Raw genomic sequence first — 15,464 nt, forward strand, 5'->3', positions numbered from 1 at the left:
GTACTTTTTGTAGAGACAGAGTCCCACCATGTTGCCCAGGCTGGTCTCCAACTCCTGGGCTCAAGTATCCACCCGCCTCAGCCTCCCAAAGTGCTGGAATTACAGGCATTAGCCACTGCACCAGGCCTTAAGCTTTCTTTATCTCTTCATCTGCTCAAGTTTCACCCATTCCAAAAGTCCCAACTCTCATATTCAGCCAGATAACTCTGAGACCTCCATCCCTTGTTCTGACACGTCAGCCCCACCGCTCACTCTCCTAGCCTTCTGACAAGCTCCCCCTGCTTCCCTGTAGCCACCTTAAGTGGCTGGAGGACATGCTTCCCTCCAAAGCTCTTCATTCACCCTCTTACCCAGGCCTACCAAACCAGGTTCCTGGCTACTTCCTCCTATTATACTTTCCTTTGAAATGTTTCAGATACAGCCCTTCCTTTCCATTGCCATTGCTAAAACCCTAATCGAGGCTGTCATCACCACCGCTTGGATTCATTCATGTATTCATCCAGAAAAGTTTTATTGAACACCAACTATGCACCTGGCACTGGAGCTATATCTGTGAACACAACAGAGGAAAAAAATCCTTGCCACTGAGAAGCTTATAGTCTAGTGGAAAAGGCAGATGAAAAACTAGGAAATATGTTTTCTAGAAAATATTTTCTGAAAATAACTAGAAAATATAATATATATTAGAAACGTATATTAAATAATAATAAATGCTAAGAATGCTAATAAGTGTTAACCAGAAAAAAAAAAAAAAAAAAAGCAAGGAAGTGAAAGGGTGGGTGAGTTGTTATTCATCTAGAGTGATTACAGAAGCCTCATGAGTAAAGACCTGAAAGGAGGGAGCCATTTTGGATACCTAAGCATTTCAAGTTGGGGACACAGTGGAAGGATATCCTGGTGTATCTGAAGAGACTGTGCAGGCCCTTGCACACCACTGTAAGACTTTGACTTTTATTCTGATTGAAAAGGGAAGCTCTCAACAGGTTTTAAACAGTAAAAAAGGAACAACCTAATTTTTCAACTTTATTTTTAATAGCTTTCTTGAAATATAATGGACATATAAACTGCAGATATTTGAAGTGTACAATTTGATAAGTTTTGACATATGTGTATACCCATGATACCATCATCACCATAAAAATAATAAACATATCCGCATCTCAAAAATTGTCCTTTGTCCTTTGTGTTTCATGTTTTATCAGAATCACTAGCTCTGAGAAACATAGCACTGAACTGTGATGTTGAGAACAGGCGAAGGGGGACTCAAGGAAAACAGTGAAGAGGCCACTACAGAGGACAGATGATAGTGGCTCGGACCAGGGAAGTAGGTAAACAGTGGCTGTAACGAATAATTGATTAATCACTAATCTCATAACTTCTTGCTGCATATTCACTTCAATTCACTCTGAAGAGAAATGAACAAAAATGTCGCTTTCACAGGATAACCTCCTCCCTTCAAAAAAGTCCGCTAGCTCCCAATTGCCCTCAGGCTAAAAATCGCAACTTTTTATGGCCCTGCTTTTTCTATTACCACTCTCAAATCTACATCTTGACCTTCCTCTCCTCTGGTCATTCCCCTCCACGTCCTTTCTATTTCGCCACACTTCCACCCCCTCCCCCAAGTCTAAATTGTGCCCAAAGTCCCACTTTCTCCAGAAAGCCTTTTTTGAGGTCTCCATTGGAATCTCTCCCTTCTCGTATCTCCAGTTGCATTTGATGTTAATACCTCATAACAAATTTATCCTTTTTTAAGTACCCAAGGCCGGCGGTGTAGAGCTCTCGAGCGAGCACCCCGCGTAGTCCCCAATTCGGGACTGGGCCTATGCTACTACAGGCGCTCGCTGCCTAAGCCTGTCTGTGTGTGGCAGTGTCCTAGTCGTCCTCCCCTCCTCCTTCGGCATCTGCTCTGCATTAGTCTGTCCCAGGCCTCCGCAGGCGCCGATGATTAAATCATCATCATTAACCAGGGCCTGCCCCCCCATCCCCGGCAGCAGGGGGAGAATGGGGGAATAAGATCACTACCAAGTCCCTGGGGGTCTCTCCCTCCCCATCCCCCGGCACCCTCTCTGAGACTCTGCAAAGCCCGAGAAACTCCCTCCGTGAAGCCGGGAGAAGGCCCGCCAACTGGATGAAGCTCCGCTACGCGGACGCCGACAGGGCGGCATTACGAGGGGAGGACCCAGGAGGGGCTTCTTCAGCAGGGTCGTCGTCACAGAAGACCGACGACCCTGGGCGGGTAGCGGGCACAGACTGCCAGGCCTTTGGGGGTAGGAGGGGGCAGTCTTTCGCAGGCTCCAAAAGTTAGTCTTGAGGTCGCGTAGGGTCTATTATGATGATTTCTACAGGAGGTTGAAGAGATAGGACCCTTCCCTATGCTACCCCCCACACTTCTTAATTACGGATTGAGAAGGGGAGGGGCCGGTAGGGCTCAGGTGAGCACACGGGGAGAAAGGGACGTGGGCGGGGCCTTACAGAGGGTGAGCGAATCCGAAAAGACCTAGAGCCTCGTTGCTGGGAGACAAGTCCCGCCCTGCAGGCGGCACCGGAAGTGGCCGGCTGGGATCAGCCTTTAAGATGGCGTCTCCTCAGGGGGGCCAGATTGCGATCGCGATGAGGCTTCGGAACCAGCTCCAGTCAGTGTACAAGATGGACCCGCTACGGAACGAGGTGCAAGGGCGGCAGGGTTACTGCTGTGGTCGGCCAGCGGTGCGAATTGGGGCGGGCTAAACGACGGGCGGTGGCTGGCCGGGCGCCCAGTGCGCCTGCGCAGAGACAGAGTGCCCAGTGCGCCTGCGTGATTGCGATCGGGTTGCCAAACTCCGGTTAGGACGCCTGCGCATTGTGTCGCCGACGTTGTGTAGTCTCCCCTGGCAAAGGAGAGTCAGGCGAGTCCACGTGAGGGAAGCCCCCGCTGTGCGCGGAGCCCTCTGCTGGGCGGAGGGGGAGTGCCAGCCCCCAGGAGCTAATCCCCGGCTGATGGCGCAGGGCGCGGGGCTTGGCCGTGGAGTGTGATGAAGGAGGCGACCCCCAAGGTGGGAAGGAGCACGGGTTGGGGTTTGAGGGTGGATGATTGGTGACGGAGGGTGTATCTTCAGGAGGAGGTTCGAGTGAAGATCAAAGACTTGAATGAACACATTGTTTGCTGCCTATGCGCCGGCTACTTCGTGGATGCCACCACCATCACAGAGTGTCTTCATACTTGTGAGTGCCTAGGAGACTGCCTAGTTCTTCCAGTCCCTAGTCTTCACCAAGCTGACTGCCAGCTTCTGTGCGCCTGCCTCACGCATCCAGGCACCCCACCCAGCCCATGAATCCAGTTTCCAGAGGGCCTGAGAATCTGCTTTTCTTTTCCTGCAGTCTGCAAGAGTTGTATTGTGAAGTACCTCCAAACTAGCAAGTATTGCCCCATGTGCAACATTAAGATCCACGAGACACAGCCACTGCTCAACCTCAAACTGGACCGGGTCATGCAGGACATCGTGTATAAGCTGGTGCCTGGCTTGCAAGACAGTGAGTCACCAACCTGACTTTGAGGGGCCTCTTGAGGACTAATTGCTGAGTGGCAGCTTGAGGTGACAGGGGTTTGGTAGGACTCACGTAGGCAGAAGGCCAAAGATGAGGGAAGGACAAAAAGTGAGGAAGGGCTATAATACTTTATTCTCCTTTTTTTTCTTTTTTTGAGACGGAGTCTTGCCCAGGCTGGAGTGCAGTGGCGCAATCTCAGCTCATTGCAAGCTCCACCTCCCGGATTCACGCCATTCTCCTGCCTCAGCCTCCTGAGTATCTGGGACTACAGGCGCCCACCACCACGCCCAGCTAATTTTTTGTATTTTTTAGTAGAGATGGGGTTTGACCATGTTAGCCAGGATGGTCTCGATCTTCTGACCTCATGATCTGCCCGCCTCTGCCTCCCAAAGTGCTGGGATTACAGGCGTGAGCCACCGCACCCGGCCCCGAAGGGCTAATACTTTATTCTCCTACTTCACCTTCTTCTAGGTGAAGAGAAACGGATTCGGGAATTCTACCAGTCCCGAGGTTTGGACCGGGTCACCCAGCCCAGTGGGGAAGGTATGTCCTTGGCCGCGGGACAGTAAAGCCCCCAGAGCATTCTTCTTGCCCAGTTTTGCTCTCTGGGGAAAGAGGAGTATGGAATGTGTGCCACCAGCCACCTCACTACCCTATCTTTCTCAGAGCCAGCACTGAGTAACCTCGGCCTCCCCTTCAGCAGCTTTGACCACTCTAAAGCCCACTACTATCGCTATGATGAGCAGCTGAACCTGTGCCTGGAGCGGCTGAGGTAAGGAGAAGGTCAGGGGTTGCAGGAGGTGACAGTGCCAATGACCCAGAGCCAGGGAGGGTCTGGGGGAGAGGCCGAGCAGTGAGTGAGTGCCTGTCCCCTTGAAGAGAGTATATCATGGCTCTGGGTTGGGGAGAGGAGGAAAGATAGGGTTCCCTAACCTGTGTCTATTTCCCTCCAGTTCTAGCAAAGACAAGAATAAAAGCGTCCTGCAGGTGAGAAGGGCTGAGGGGAGGGCCTGTCTAAGGAGACTCACCTCCCATGGTCCTTCCCTCACACACCTTGCCCTCTTCCCTCCCCTCCCTGCTCCCAGAACAAGTATGTCCGATGTTCTGTTAGAGCTGAGGTACGCCATCTCCGGAGGGTCCTGTGTCACCGCTTGATGCTAAACCCTCAGCATGTGAGTAGTCCCACAGTAGGTTTCTTGAGGGGGAGAAGGGGCTAAGAAAGGAGGAACAGAGTCTAGGGTGGACCAGGGTAGTTTTTGACCTGCCAGAAAGTTCCTAAAATTATGCCCCCATCTCCCTCCTAGGTGCAGCTCCTTTTTGACAATGAAGTTCTCCCTGATCACATGACAATGAAGCAGATATGGCTCTCCCGCTGGTTCGGCAAGGTAAGCCAGGCCACCCTCCCTGGCATCACACCCCCTTCAGACTCCTCCCAACCAACCTACAGTCCTCAGGGGAAGGGTGGGCTGAGGGGCCCTTTGAATAATATAACACTCCCTACTGACTACTACTTCCTCATTCTCTCCTTAGCCATCCCCTTTGCTTTTACAATACAGTGTGAAAGAGAAGAGGAGGTAGGGGCCAAGCCCCCACCCCATCCCACTCCCCTTCCCTTCCCAGATATTTATGTGAAATGAACTGCAGCTTTATTTTTTGAAATAAAAACTTTTAAAAAGCACCTCTCTTCTTCCTTATTCTTCCTGCCTCACACTCATGCTGTGTCCTGCCTTCTTCAAAAATCCTCTGAGTTTCATTGTGAAGAAGGGCCTGTTCTCTATGGCCATGGGCCCTCAATGTCTTGCCAAAGGAGAAGGGTAGAGGATCCCTATATGTGTGAAACCAGGCCTCCCACACCACTCTTTTTGGTGATGGAACGGTTTCCTGGAGGGGAGCTCTCAGCTGTCCTTGTATGCTGCAGCATACAGTGCCGGTGCGGGCCTGTTAGGAGGTGTCCTAATTCAGCGGTGGTGAGAAGGCTAGAGTTGGACAGTGGCTGCTGCAGGATTGAACAAGTGTGATTTTTTAAAGAAAAATCCAAAGAATTGCATTATAGTTTTATAACTTGGGGGATGGGGACAAAAAGGAGGGAGAAGTCTAAAAAACAAATGGAGTGGGGCCACAGGAATTGTCAGAAATGGAGGCTTAGGCTGTCCATACAGGATTCAGCAAATACTTGGGGACTGAGACGAAAAGAAGCCAGGGTGGGGAATAAGTAGCTGAGGAGGAGAGGGAGCTGATGTGGAGGAGAGCAAGGGCAACTTCAAGGAACAAAAGGGAAGCTGCAAGGCACCAGCTCCATTAATTCAGCAAACATTCCTTGTCTGTATGCCATGCCAGGGTCCTTGTTCTATGGTTCTCTCAGTGGGGTAGCTAGAAACTTGCCCAACTGGGACAGGAACAGACAGAGGCCAAAGCAAAAAGTTCCTGAAGGTAGCCAGCCCGCTGCCAAATCTGGGACAAACTGTATGGAGGCACAGCGTGTGTAGCCAGAACCCGAGTTAAAACCTAGGTCCCACCCTGGCCGGTCTGACTCCACGGCTTCTAGGGGTTGGTTGTGCGAAGCTGTTGAGGGCTGAAGGCGCTAACCATCAAAGATGGAGGTCGGGTGGCAGAAGATGGGGCGGGAGGCAGGGAGTGAGTACAGCGAAGGCGGCCTCAACTGGATAAGAAAACTCCAGACTTGTGGGAAAGGCCTGAGCTCGCATTGGACGCTCTGGGGTGCCACAGGTCGGACTCTGTTTCCGGGAGACCTCCGCCTCTCCGCGCGGATGAAGAGGCTGGAGACGCCGAGGAAGAGCTCGAGTGCGTGGGGCACGGATAGGGACCCGGGTGGGCACACCGCAGACGGCCTGGGTACGCTTCTTTCCTGACATGGTCTCCAAGGTTAGCAAAGCTTCCAAATGTTTCCAGGCCTCCAGCCTGGAATGCCTCTCCCCCCGCTCCCCGACCTCCTCCAGGAACACCCCAGCTCAGGGCTCCCCACTCCCCTTCCTCCGAATTGAAGCTCTGTGGGCTTTGCGGTCCGGGCGTACGTGGCGGCCGGGGCTGTTCTCCAGGACTTTCTGCGCAAAAAGTTTCCTAGAAGTGACGGAATGGCGTGGGCTCAGGGGAGAGTAGAAATGCTGCCGGGGGCTTTGCAGGGACCGAGCAGCTGCGGGAGCTGGGGAGCAGTCTGACTGGGTCTCCCTGGAAGGCCCTGCCGTTGGGGCTGGGCGGCAGCTCGGCGTCGAAAAAGCTGGGTGTGAAAACTAATGGGCCCGAGACCGGAGACCCTGAGGACCAAGTCACGGGACTTGAGGCCCTTGGTGACTCACGCCTTGAGGCCGAGCAGCGCGGAAGGCGCTCAGGCCGGATCTGGGGTGGGGCCCCGCCGAGCCTTGGTCTTGTCTGTCAGCAGCGGCAGCTGCACTGCGTCTCCCAAGGTGGCTGAAGCTGGCCAGCTGCGGGCTCCGCGCCGCTCATCCCGGGCCTATGGGTCCATTCCCCACGCCCACCCGGACCCCGGGGTCACTCGGGTCTCCGTCTGTGCCAGGGAGGGAGAATCACGCCCAGGGTCCTCTCGCTTCGCGCGACTGAGAACGCGCCCGGACGCGGCGCAGCGCTCCGGTGTCAAAGGAGAGGCGGCGGCAGGACCACCCCAGGGCGCCGTCTGCACCCCCGGACGCACTCGGCCGTGCTGCGCTTCCGGGACAAGGCGTCGGTTCTCCCCTGAGGGCCAAACCTTGCCCCTGCCCACCGTCCTCACCCCCGCCATTTCCAGGACTCACATCCAAAGGCGACAGCACCAGGATTTGCTCCCGCCTTTGGCACAGAGGAGGACGGGTCCCTCTCTCAGCCTGGCCAGTCTTTCCCAGGGCTTAATGGGAAAAAGGACTTCCCTAGAAGTGAGTCTTGGGGAGTTGGGGGGAGAAAAGTATCGGGGAGGGCGTCGGAGTTTCCCACCGCTGGCTGCTTCCCGGCCCGCACGCCCGAGAGGGTGGCGGTGGGCGCGCAAAGATCTTTGCAAAACAGCGTCCAGGGCGGAAAACAACTCACAGGCCTGCCGCCCCCAAAGTCATGAAACTAAGATATAAGGATCGGTTCACTCCGCAGTAGCGCTTTCTGAAAGACAAAACAATCCCAGAAGTGTGCGGGACGGACGGACGCCCCGCCTCACGCTCCTCCGCCTGGACTTTCCTCCCTGAACTCCCACTTCCCTCTCACTCCGGTTCACGGACGTTTCCTACGGGTGGCGAGGAGGGGGGCAAGCTCTTCGCTGAGATTGTCCTTGTCCACCTCCCCAAGGGGGTTATTCTGAGGGTCCTCCAACCCTCCTACACATTCACAGAATTCAGTGGAATGTCCGGGCCAGGCAATCCGAGACTAAAGGTAGTTTATTGAGCAGGCCTCCGTGCCACCAGTGGGGAACGGGGTCGAGCGGGGGCGGCCTGGGGTGGAGGAATCCCCCGATGGGGTGTGTGGGTGCAAGATAAGGTGGGAGTAGGGCTGAGGGGTGAGAATGGGAAATCTGAAAGGGGAGGTGTGAGGAAGCATCCTTAAGCGGGAATGGGGTGCCTTCCCAAGACAGCGAATTTGGAATGTGGGGATCTCTACAAGGGCAGGGAGCGCAGGGCCCCGAAATGTCTGAACGGACAATAAAAGGAATCTGAGAAGGTGGGAAACACAAGAGATTGCCTGAGAAGGAAAACCGTTGACCCCGCGGGGCCAGCGGTGAAGGCTGGCCTCCGTGCATTTCTTGAGAAGGATCGTGAACAGGGAGGGTTCTACCCGCGGGTGGGAAGAGGTGAGCACCCGGGAGCTTCTGCGCTTCCAAGCCGGGATGGGGGGGTAACCTATAGGACAGCCGAGTGAGTGTCCCCTCCCCAACCCAGAACAAGTTTTAATCTCTTAATCTTCGTCATTAATCACTCACCCTCCTCCTACCCCTCTCTGTGGATCCGATTTCGCCCCAGCTCGAGTTCCAGTACTGAGAAAAGTCCCCTTCTGTGGCCCCACGATCCCCTGGACTAGTCCCTGGCCGCTATGACGACCTTAGAGGGGCCTCTGCTGTCCTGGGCCTCCTCCCTTTGCTAGTCTCCACTTCCAGCTCCTCCCCCAAACTCATGTTTAGGAGCTGTCCAATCCCAGTACCTGAGCCCAGCTTCAGAGGGGAGAACTAGGCGGGAGAGATGGAAGGGGCTATGAGGCACAGGCCCATCGGCAGAGCTCCATACTCCTCACAGACACACGCAAGTAATTGAGAGCAGAGGTAGAGACAGACACAAAAGCCACAGAGAGGATGCATGAGTGAAGGTTGCAGCATCCGCTTGGTGACATGCCTGGGATGCAGTGGGGCAGTTCCTGCTGCCTCCAGAGAGCTGCTTTATTGCACATTAAGTGAAACCACTATGATGGTTTCCAGGGCTGAGGGCTGTAGCCTGAAGATCTCTCCAGGCCCTCCCCTGCCCCTCGCCATTAATAACCATTTAACAAGGTCCTGAGGCAGCTCAGCTTTCTACCATGGCCTGGCTCTGCTCTTTGATCCAGCAGTGGCCCATCAGGCTTTAAGTGTGTTGCTCAGCTTTCCAGGAGGGCATTTTGTGAATTTTGCGGGTGGGGGAGGGGGGTTGTTGGAGTGAGCCCTTTACCAAGAAGACCCTATCAAGGTGCCTTCCCATCTTTGTCAAGGAGTCTTTGGCCCAGGTGCCTTGGATCTCCTAAGCCCTGTTTAGGGAACCCCAACTGCATGCTGCAGTAGCCCCAGGGAATAGACAGGTGGACACTGCACAGATGGTGGGAGATGCAGCGGCCTACAAGGAAAGTGACCTAATGGACAGTCCAGGAGGGACTGGCCTGGTTTTTTCTGACACTGTTTTAAAAAGCTAGAAGCACATCAGTTTCTGACTTCCCTGGGCAGCAAAGCAGCAAGCTCCTCAGGAGTGGCAGGGCTTCCCTGCCTCTGAGGTGTGAATCCTCCAGCTGTTTGGGGTGGAATGTAGGGACAAAACCCATACCTTGCTGGGCCTCCACTGCTGAGGCCCCACTGTCCCTGAGCTGCCTTCTTCCTACAAAGGAGGGCTGTGGGTGCTTACCCAGGTATGAGCCCAGAACCAGAATAAGTGTGGCAGATAAAAAGGACCCAGATTAAATAGGAATGAGTATACCAGGCCTCACAGTTAGTACCTGGGTTGTCAGGAACGCCTGTCCCAAGATCCAGTTGGGTCCGTGAAGTCTGCCCTTCAAGTCTCTCTTCTATGGGGAGTGACCCCTCTCTGGTCAGGGCACCTTGCTCCCCTTGGCAGTTTCTGAGCCTCTGCAGGCTGGGGAAACCATACATACCTGAACTACGGGAGCTTAATAAAAAGAAGACAAAGACAGACAAAATCGACTGATTTTGCCAGTCCTCACTGACAAAGACCCCTCCTGGGCAGTTGCACCAGCTCGGAGTTCCCTGGTTCTTCTCTCCTGCGGCCCGGGTCTCCCGGCAGCTTCTCTGTGTGTTCTGACTTCGTCAGGTGGGGCAGCCTCGGGTCCATTCACCTGTGCTTGCTTCTTCGTGGCATCCCCATTATTCCCAGTTGCAGTCGCTCCTCCAGGCCAGATCCTCCCAAGTGTTGCGCCCCCGACCCATGCAGCGCTAATCACTTTCAGCCATCAGGACCAGAAACAACGTTTCTCAGGGGTGGGGTGGGGAAGAGGGAGCCAGGTTAGGAGACTGAGGTCCTAGCTGGGATCAGAGATCCCAGCACAGTCAGCCCTGATAGCCTTCCTCAGAACTTTGCAAATCCTCAGCCGCTGGGGCCAGAGAAGGCAATTTTATCGTCTACGAGTTTGAGCCAGAGCGGCGGCTAGGCGGGGAGTCGGCGGCATACAGCGTCTGGCGGCATGGCCCGGCCTGACTGTGCACGGTGCAGCGGCCCTGCTCTGATGGGTAGTTTGGTCGGCTTCTGCTCTCCGCGCCTGCCCCAGCCTGTAGAAATACCCTCCCCGGACATCTAGGAGCTCCAGATCCACCGCGGCCCGGGGTGGAGAGGTGGGGGCGCAGGAGGAGGGGCACACGGGACTCGGGCTCAGAGCCGGGGGCGGGTCCGAGGCTGGGGGCCCGGATCGGGAGCCGAGCGCTGGGGCCCAGGCGGCTGCGGAGCCGAGCGCAGCGGGCAGCGGGACTGCCCCAGCCCGGCCGACCATGAACTCGGGACGCGAGCCCCGAACACCCCGGACACTCTTAAGCATCGCAGACATCCTAGCCCCGCGCATGGTCTCCCGAGCACCCTCTGCGCCGCAGCTTCCAGAGTCGGGTCCGGGTCTAACGTCGCCGCTGTGCGCGCTGGAGGAGCTGACTAGTAAAACTTTCCGTGGACTTGACGCGCGCGCTCCGCAGCCCTCTGAAGGTATAAAGCCGGCAAGGTCGCGGACTCTGACCTGGCCTTTTCCTCACCTCTCTCCTCCTGGTTCCCCGTCTCAAACCTTTGTCCCAGCCCAGGCCACCCACCCTAATCCGTCCCCTGTCCTCAGCCCACGTGCCAGTACTCGCACCTGCGACTTTTCACCTCTCCTCCGTTAGTCCCTAGGTTCCGCGGCGGCTCCGGAAGGCCGCCAGTGCCAAGGGAAAAGGGCAGACCGTCGCCAACTGAGCGACCTGTTGCTCTGTTCCTTGTAGGCGGGGCAATCGCGATAGAGAAAGGCAGGAGAGAAAGAGACAAAAGGCTTCAGCCGCAGGCGGTAAACGAGTGAGCCTGCAAAGGCGGCACAGAAAGCGCTGGAAAGAGAGTCCAGTCTCTCCGGGTGACCAAGCTCCGCTCCAAGCCACTCTCTTCTCGAGGGGAGTCAAGGAGCAGAAACCCTTGGCGCAGCACTGGGCGCGGGACTCCGCACTCTGCCTTTCCTCGCTCTCTGTACCTCATTATCTCCCTTTTGGGCTGGAGGAGCGGGCTCTGGTGTCACTAAGGAACTGTAAACCGAATGCCCGACCCGATCCATGGAAGGGCATGATCTAAGTCCTGTTACCACCACCACGCTGGGTCGGCTGCCCTGACTCTTACTCGCCTCTGATGTCACCCTCAACTTATAGCCTGCTCAGCCTGAGGCTCCTAAAAGCCTCAAAAGCTCCACCCCAGAAGGTTTGACCCTGCACCTCTGAATCATCCCTCCCTTCCTTCACTTCCTTGCCCCTACAATACGTCCTCAGCCTGCTGCCTTTCGCACCCCTGTGGCCAGCCCGCTTTGTGCCCCATATCCCCACCTGGGCCTGACTCCCGTCCCGATAAGAGATCACAGTTCTGGTCTCCGTCCGCCTTCCTGGCTCTCCCCCTACTTCCCCCACCGCCACCGGCCCGACCCCACCCCCAGTTTTTCTTTCCAGGCTCAGCCTGATTCCCGGAGGCTGGAAACTGACCCCCTCCCTATCCCTACAGTGCGGGCAGCCCCGGACGCGCTGGGCCCTGGCCCCTCCGGCCGCAAACGGCGCAAGTCGCGCACTGCGTTCACCGCGCAACAGGTGCTGGAGCTGGAGCGGCGCTTCGTCTTCCAGAAGTACCTGGCGCCGTCCGAGCGAGACGGGCTAGCTACGCGACTCGGCCTGGCCAACGCGCAGGTGGTCACTTGGTTCCAGAACCGGCGAGCCAAGCTCAAGCGCGACGTGGAGGAGATGCGCGCCGACGTCGCCTCGCTACGCGCGTTGTCCCCGGAAGTCCTGTGCGGCTTAGCACTGCCCCAGGGCGCTCCAGATCCCGGCCTCTGCCTCGGCCCTGCCGGCCCTGACTCCCGGCCCCACCTGTCAGACGAGGAGATACAGGTGGACGATTGAAGACAAAGCCGCCGCTAATCCTGGGCTGTGGGGCCCTGGACTCCTCACCTCGCGCTCTGCCTCCGGCCAGAGTTCCAGGGTGGAGGAAGGAGGTCCACTTGGGCCTCTTCCGGCCCACAGTCCAGACGCTCACCTTTCCCGGTTTTTTTTTGTAAGTTTGTTTTGTTGTCTGAGACAGGGCCTCGCTCTGTCGCCCAGGCTGGAGTGCCGTGGAGCGATCACCGCTCACTGCAGCCGCGACCTCCTGGGCTCAAGCGATCCTCCTGCCTCAACCTCCTGACTAGCTGGGATTACAGACGTGCAGCACCACCCCAGGCTAATTTAAAAAACTTTTTTTTTAGAAAGGAGGTCCCGCTATGTTGTCCAGGCTACCTTTCCCAATATTTGAGAATAAAGTCGAGACTCTGCCGCACCATGCCTCTATCCAGACGCCCGCCAGGAGCAAGAAACAGTAAAATCTGTAAAGTGCTATGGAGAGTCCGCACTTAGCACTGTACCAGGGCTTTCAACGCAATGTTTCCTTTAGCCCTTATAGCAACCCTTTAAGGTAGGTAATAATTACACCATTTTTACAAAGTCAGAACCCTGAGGTCAGGTTTTGGACCCAGCATCCAGCCAGCCTTCAGAGCTGATGCTTATCAACCTACCAAGGGGAAGTCACCGGGCCTGAGTGAAAGACAGTGGGGCCTTGGCCCACCTACTCTCTGCCTGGGAGACCTTGATTCTAATCCCTAGGTTGGCTCCAGAGTGATGACATTGTTTCCCCACCTGTTAACGGGTTCCTGACCCTTTCCCCATCCTGCCAAAAGAACCCTCTGCTGGGACACAGGCAAAGAGATGGGTGCCCAGAGAGGCCACACCCCTACCTGGAAGACCTCTGCCAGGCCCCCGGGCCTGAAATTTTCCCACTAGGATGGTGGCGGCAGCCAGAGGGTGGAAAGACTTGGCCTGCTGGGGCGAAGCTTGGAGTAGTGGCCTTGCCTGGTAGGGATTCCAGCCTAACTCAGCCAGTGGACATTTCTGACATTCATTTATTCCACTGGTGATAATCACCCTCCTGCGGTGTGAGGGGAGAGGAGGGGGAACGCTCAGTAGTTGCAGGCCTTCCCCTCCCCAGTGGTCCCAGCCAATCTTCAGATCAAGCTCAGGTGTCTTTCCTGCTTCCCTTCTCCCCTGTCAGTCCTCCGGCTCTCTTCAGACTTTCTCCTGCCTCTGCCTAAGTGTGACAACCCCACTTTCAAGGAAGTTCCATGAGTTCAACAGGGGTCAGCTAGGGCCTTAGTTGCAGGTGGAAGGCCCAAGAGAGAATATTCCTTGGAGAGTGAACAAGGCTGGAAGGCAGAAGGGAATTTGGCATTTTCAGACAGTACCACTTATTAAGCAGTTCCAAGTGCTTTGCAGGTATTAATCCTTAAAATAACCCAACAGGACAGAGACTTTTCTTCCCATTTTAAGGATGAGACTGAATTACAGAACCCTGGGGAAACTTGGCCAGGTCACAGTTTGTAAGTGGTGGCACAGGGACTGAGCTGTTTGCTTGTCCGATTCAGGAGCCCATGCTCTTGGTCTCTATAAAGGTGACTGAGCCTAAAGGAAAGAAGCAAAGCATTTACAGAGAGAGGGGAGGAGAAAGGGCCACAGGTAGGAACTTCGGCATTGTACTTTAGAGCATGGTCCCTGGCGGTTTTAGAGAAGAGAGACAAGAGACCATTGTTCAGGGTAGGCCAATCTGGCTGTGGGCACAGGGTGGATCAGAGACTGGTAGAGACCTGAAGAAGGGAGTATATATCTGGCCACTGCAGAAGGTAACAGCAGAGAGAACTCAGGGCCAGACTTGAGGTGGGGCTTGGAGATGGTCACAGAAGAGGAATCTGCAGTTGCCCCAGGGATCAAGGATTGCATGAGTCAATGACAACCTAGCAAATGTGGGCAACTGGAAGAAAAATGGCAACATGGAAACAGACAATGACCACTGGTGTGGAGCTAAGAATCTGTCAGCCATTATGCATAGGCAAAAAAATAATTCTTTGCAACTGCATTGCCCCTTCAGTACTCCCTTCTAAATACTGCCTCTCTGGAACATTTCCAGTAGGGTGATCAACTCTTTCCCATCTGCCCAGCATTTTCCAAATTTTGGCATTGAAAGTCCCTCACTCCAGGACATCCCTCAGTTCCAGGAAAACCAGGATGGTTGGGTCACTCTACTTTCCAGTCCTGGGAACTCAGAACTCAGGCTGTTGGGTCAGACACCTATTAATTAGGAGGGTGAAAGTGGGGCAAAGTGTCGGGAGTCACGTGACTCTTGGAGAAGCTACAAGTCCAGAGCAGGCTAAGGTACTGGGGAGGGAACATTTACTTGAGAAGCTAGAACAAGGAGCCAGCTCAGCTGGAAGGCAAAAATACCATTGAGTAGTGGTGGGTGGCCTTTCTTTGAGAGGTCAGGAGTCCTACAGACATCCCAAAAGCATGCAGGTCCCTGCTCAAAAACAGGAAAGCCAGATGGGCAGGCCTCTTATGGAACCACTGTAATATAATCACCCCTTGGACAAACACAACCACCTATGCCCATCCTGCTCCCCAACCGGGGTGAGCAAAGAACTCTCAGGGCAAATCCTTCTAGTTAGGAAGGTAGGGTCCAGTCAAATTAACTGGCTGAGTCATAACCTCTCTCCCCATTGAGTTTCCCAAATTCTAGCCCAGCTAGCACTGCCACCTCTTATACTCAAGACTTGGACAACAAAACTCAAACCTGTCCCACCAAAATGGCCTCTGGATGGAGGTCTGCTCCACTAAGCCCCGCCCTCGAACAGTGTGTATCAGGATCACTTGGTAGGCTTATTGAAACAGAAATTGCTGGGCCCTGCTCCCATGGTTTCTGATGTAGAAGGTCATTGCGGGGGGCCTGAGAAATTGCATTTCTTTTTTTTTTTTTTGAGAGGAGTTTTGCTCGTTACCCAGGCTGGAATACAATGGTGCGATCTCGGCTCACCGCAACCTCTGCCTCCCAGGTTCACGCGATTCTCCTGCCTCAGCCTCCTGAGTAGCTGGGATTACAGGCATGTGACACGACGCCTGGCTAATTTTGTATTTTTAGTAGAGGAGGCGTTTCTCCATGTTGGTCAGGCTGGTCTCAAACTCCTGACCTCAGGTGATC

At 55.0% G+C, this 15,464-nt stretch overlaps 2 protein-coding genes across 4 annotated transcripts; both read left to right on the plus strand.

Annotated features, from left to right (window-relative positions):
- Nucleotides 1–1,884: 1,884 nt before the first annotated feature.
- PCGF1 (polycomb group ring finger 1) lies at nucleotides 1,885–5,203 on the plus strand. Of its 2 annotated transcripts, XM_054476201.2 has the most exons (9): nucleotides 1,885–2,667; nucleotides 3,096–3,201; nucleotides 3,358–3,510; nucleotides 3,997–4,068; nucleotides 4,192–4,297; nucleotides 4,479–4,512; nucleotides 4,611–4,697; nucleotides 4,830–4,910; nucleotides 5,056–5,203. In XM_054476201.2, the coding sequence occupies exons 1-9, from the start codon at nucleotides 2,575–2,577 to the stop codon at nucleotides 5,101–5,103; spliced, it is 780 nt and encodes a 259-aa protein (XP_054332176.1). In that variant the 5' UTR covers nucleotides 1,885–2,574; the 3' UTR covers nucleotides 5,104–5,203. The 2 variants fall into 2 exon arrangements, with proteins under 2 accessions (XP_054332176.1, XP_063505397.1); XM_063649327.1 differs by having other exon boundaries at nucleotides 2,222–2,667; nucleotides 4,830–5,203.
- Nucleotides 5,204–7,279: 2,076 nt separating this feature from the next.
- Nucleotides 7,280–15,291, plus strand: LBX2 (ladybird homeobox 2). Of its 2 annotated transcripts, none has more exons than XM_054476203.2 (2): nucleotides 7,280–7,578; nucleotides 11,919–14,191. In XM_054476203.2, the coding sequence occupies exons 1-2, from the start codon at nucleotides 7,386–7,388 to the stop codon at nucleotides 12,308–12,310; spliced, it is 585 nt and encodes a 194-aa protein (XP_054332178.1). In that variant the 5' UTR covers nucleotides 7,280–7,385; the 3' UTR covers nucleotides 12,311–14,191. The 2 variants fall into 2 exon arrangements, with proteins under 2 accessions (XP_054332178.1, XP_054332177.1); XM_054476202.2 differs by lacking the exon at nucleotides 7,280–7,578 and adding an exon at nucleotides 10,591–10,895 and having other exon boundaries at nucleotides 11,919–15,291.
- The last annotated feature ends 173 nt before the right edge of the window (nucleotides 15,292–15,464 follow it).

The sequence above is a fragment of the Pongo pygmaeus genome, chromosome 12, assembly GCF_028885625.2.
Source record: "Pongo pygmaeus isolate AG05252 chromosome 12, NHGRI_mPonPyg2-v2.0_pri, whole genome shotgun sequence".
Classification (NCBI taxonomy): Eukaryota; Metazoa; Chordata; class Mammalia; order Primates; family Hominidae; genus Pongo; species Pongo pygmaeus.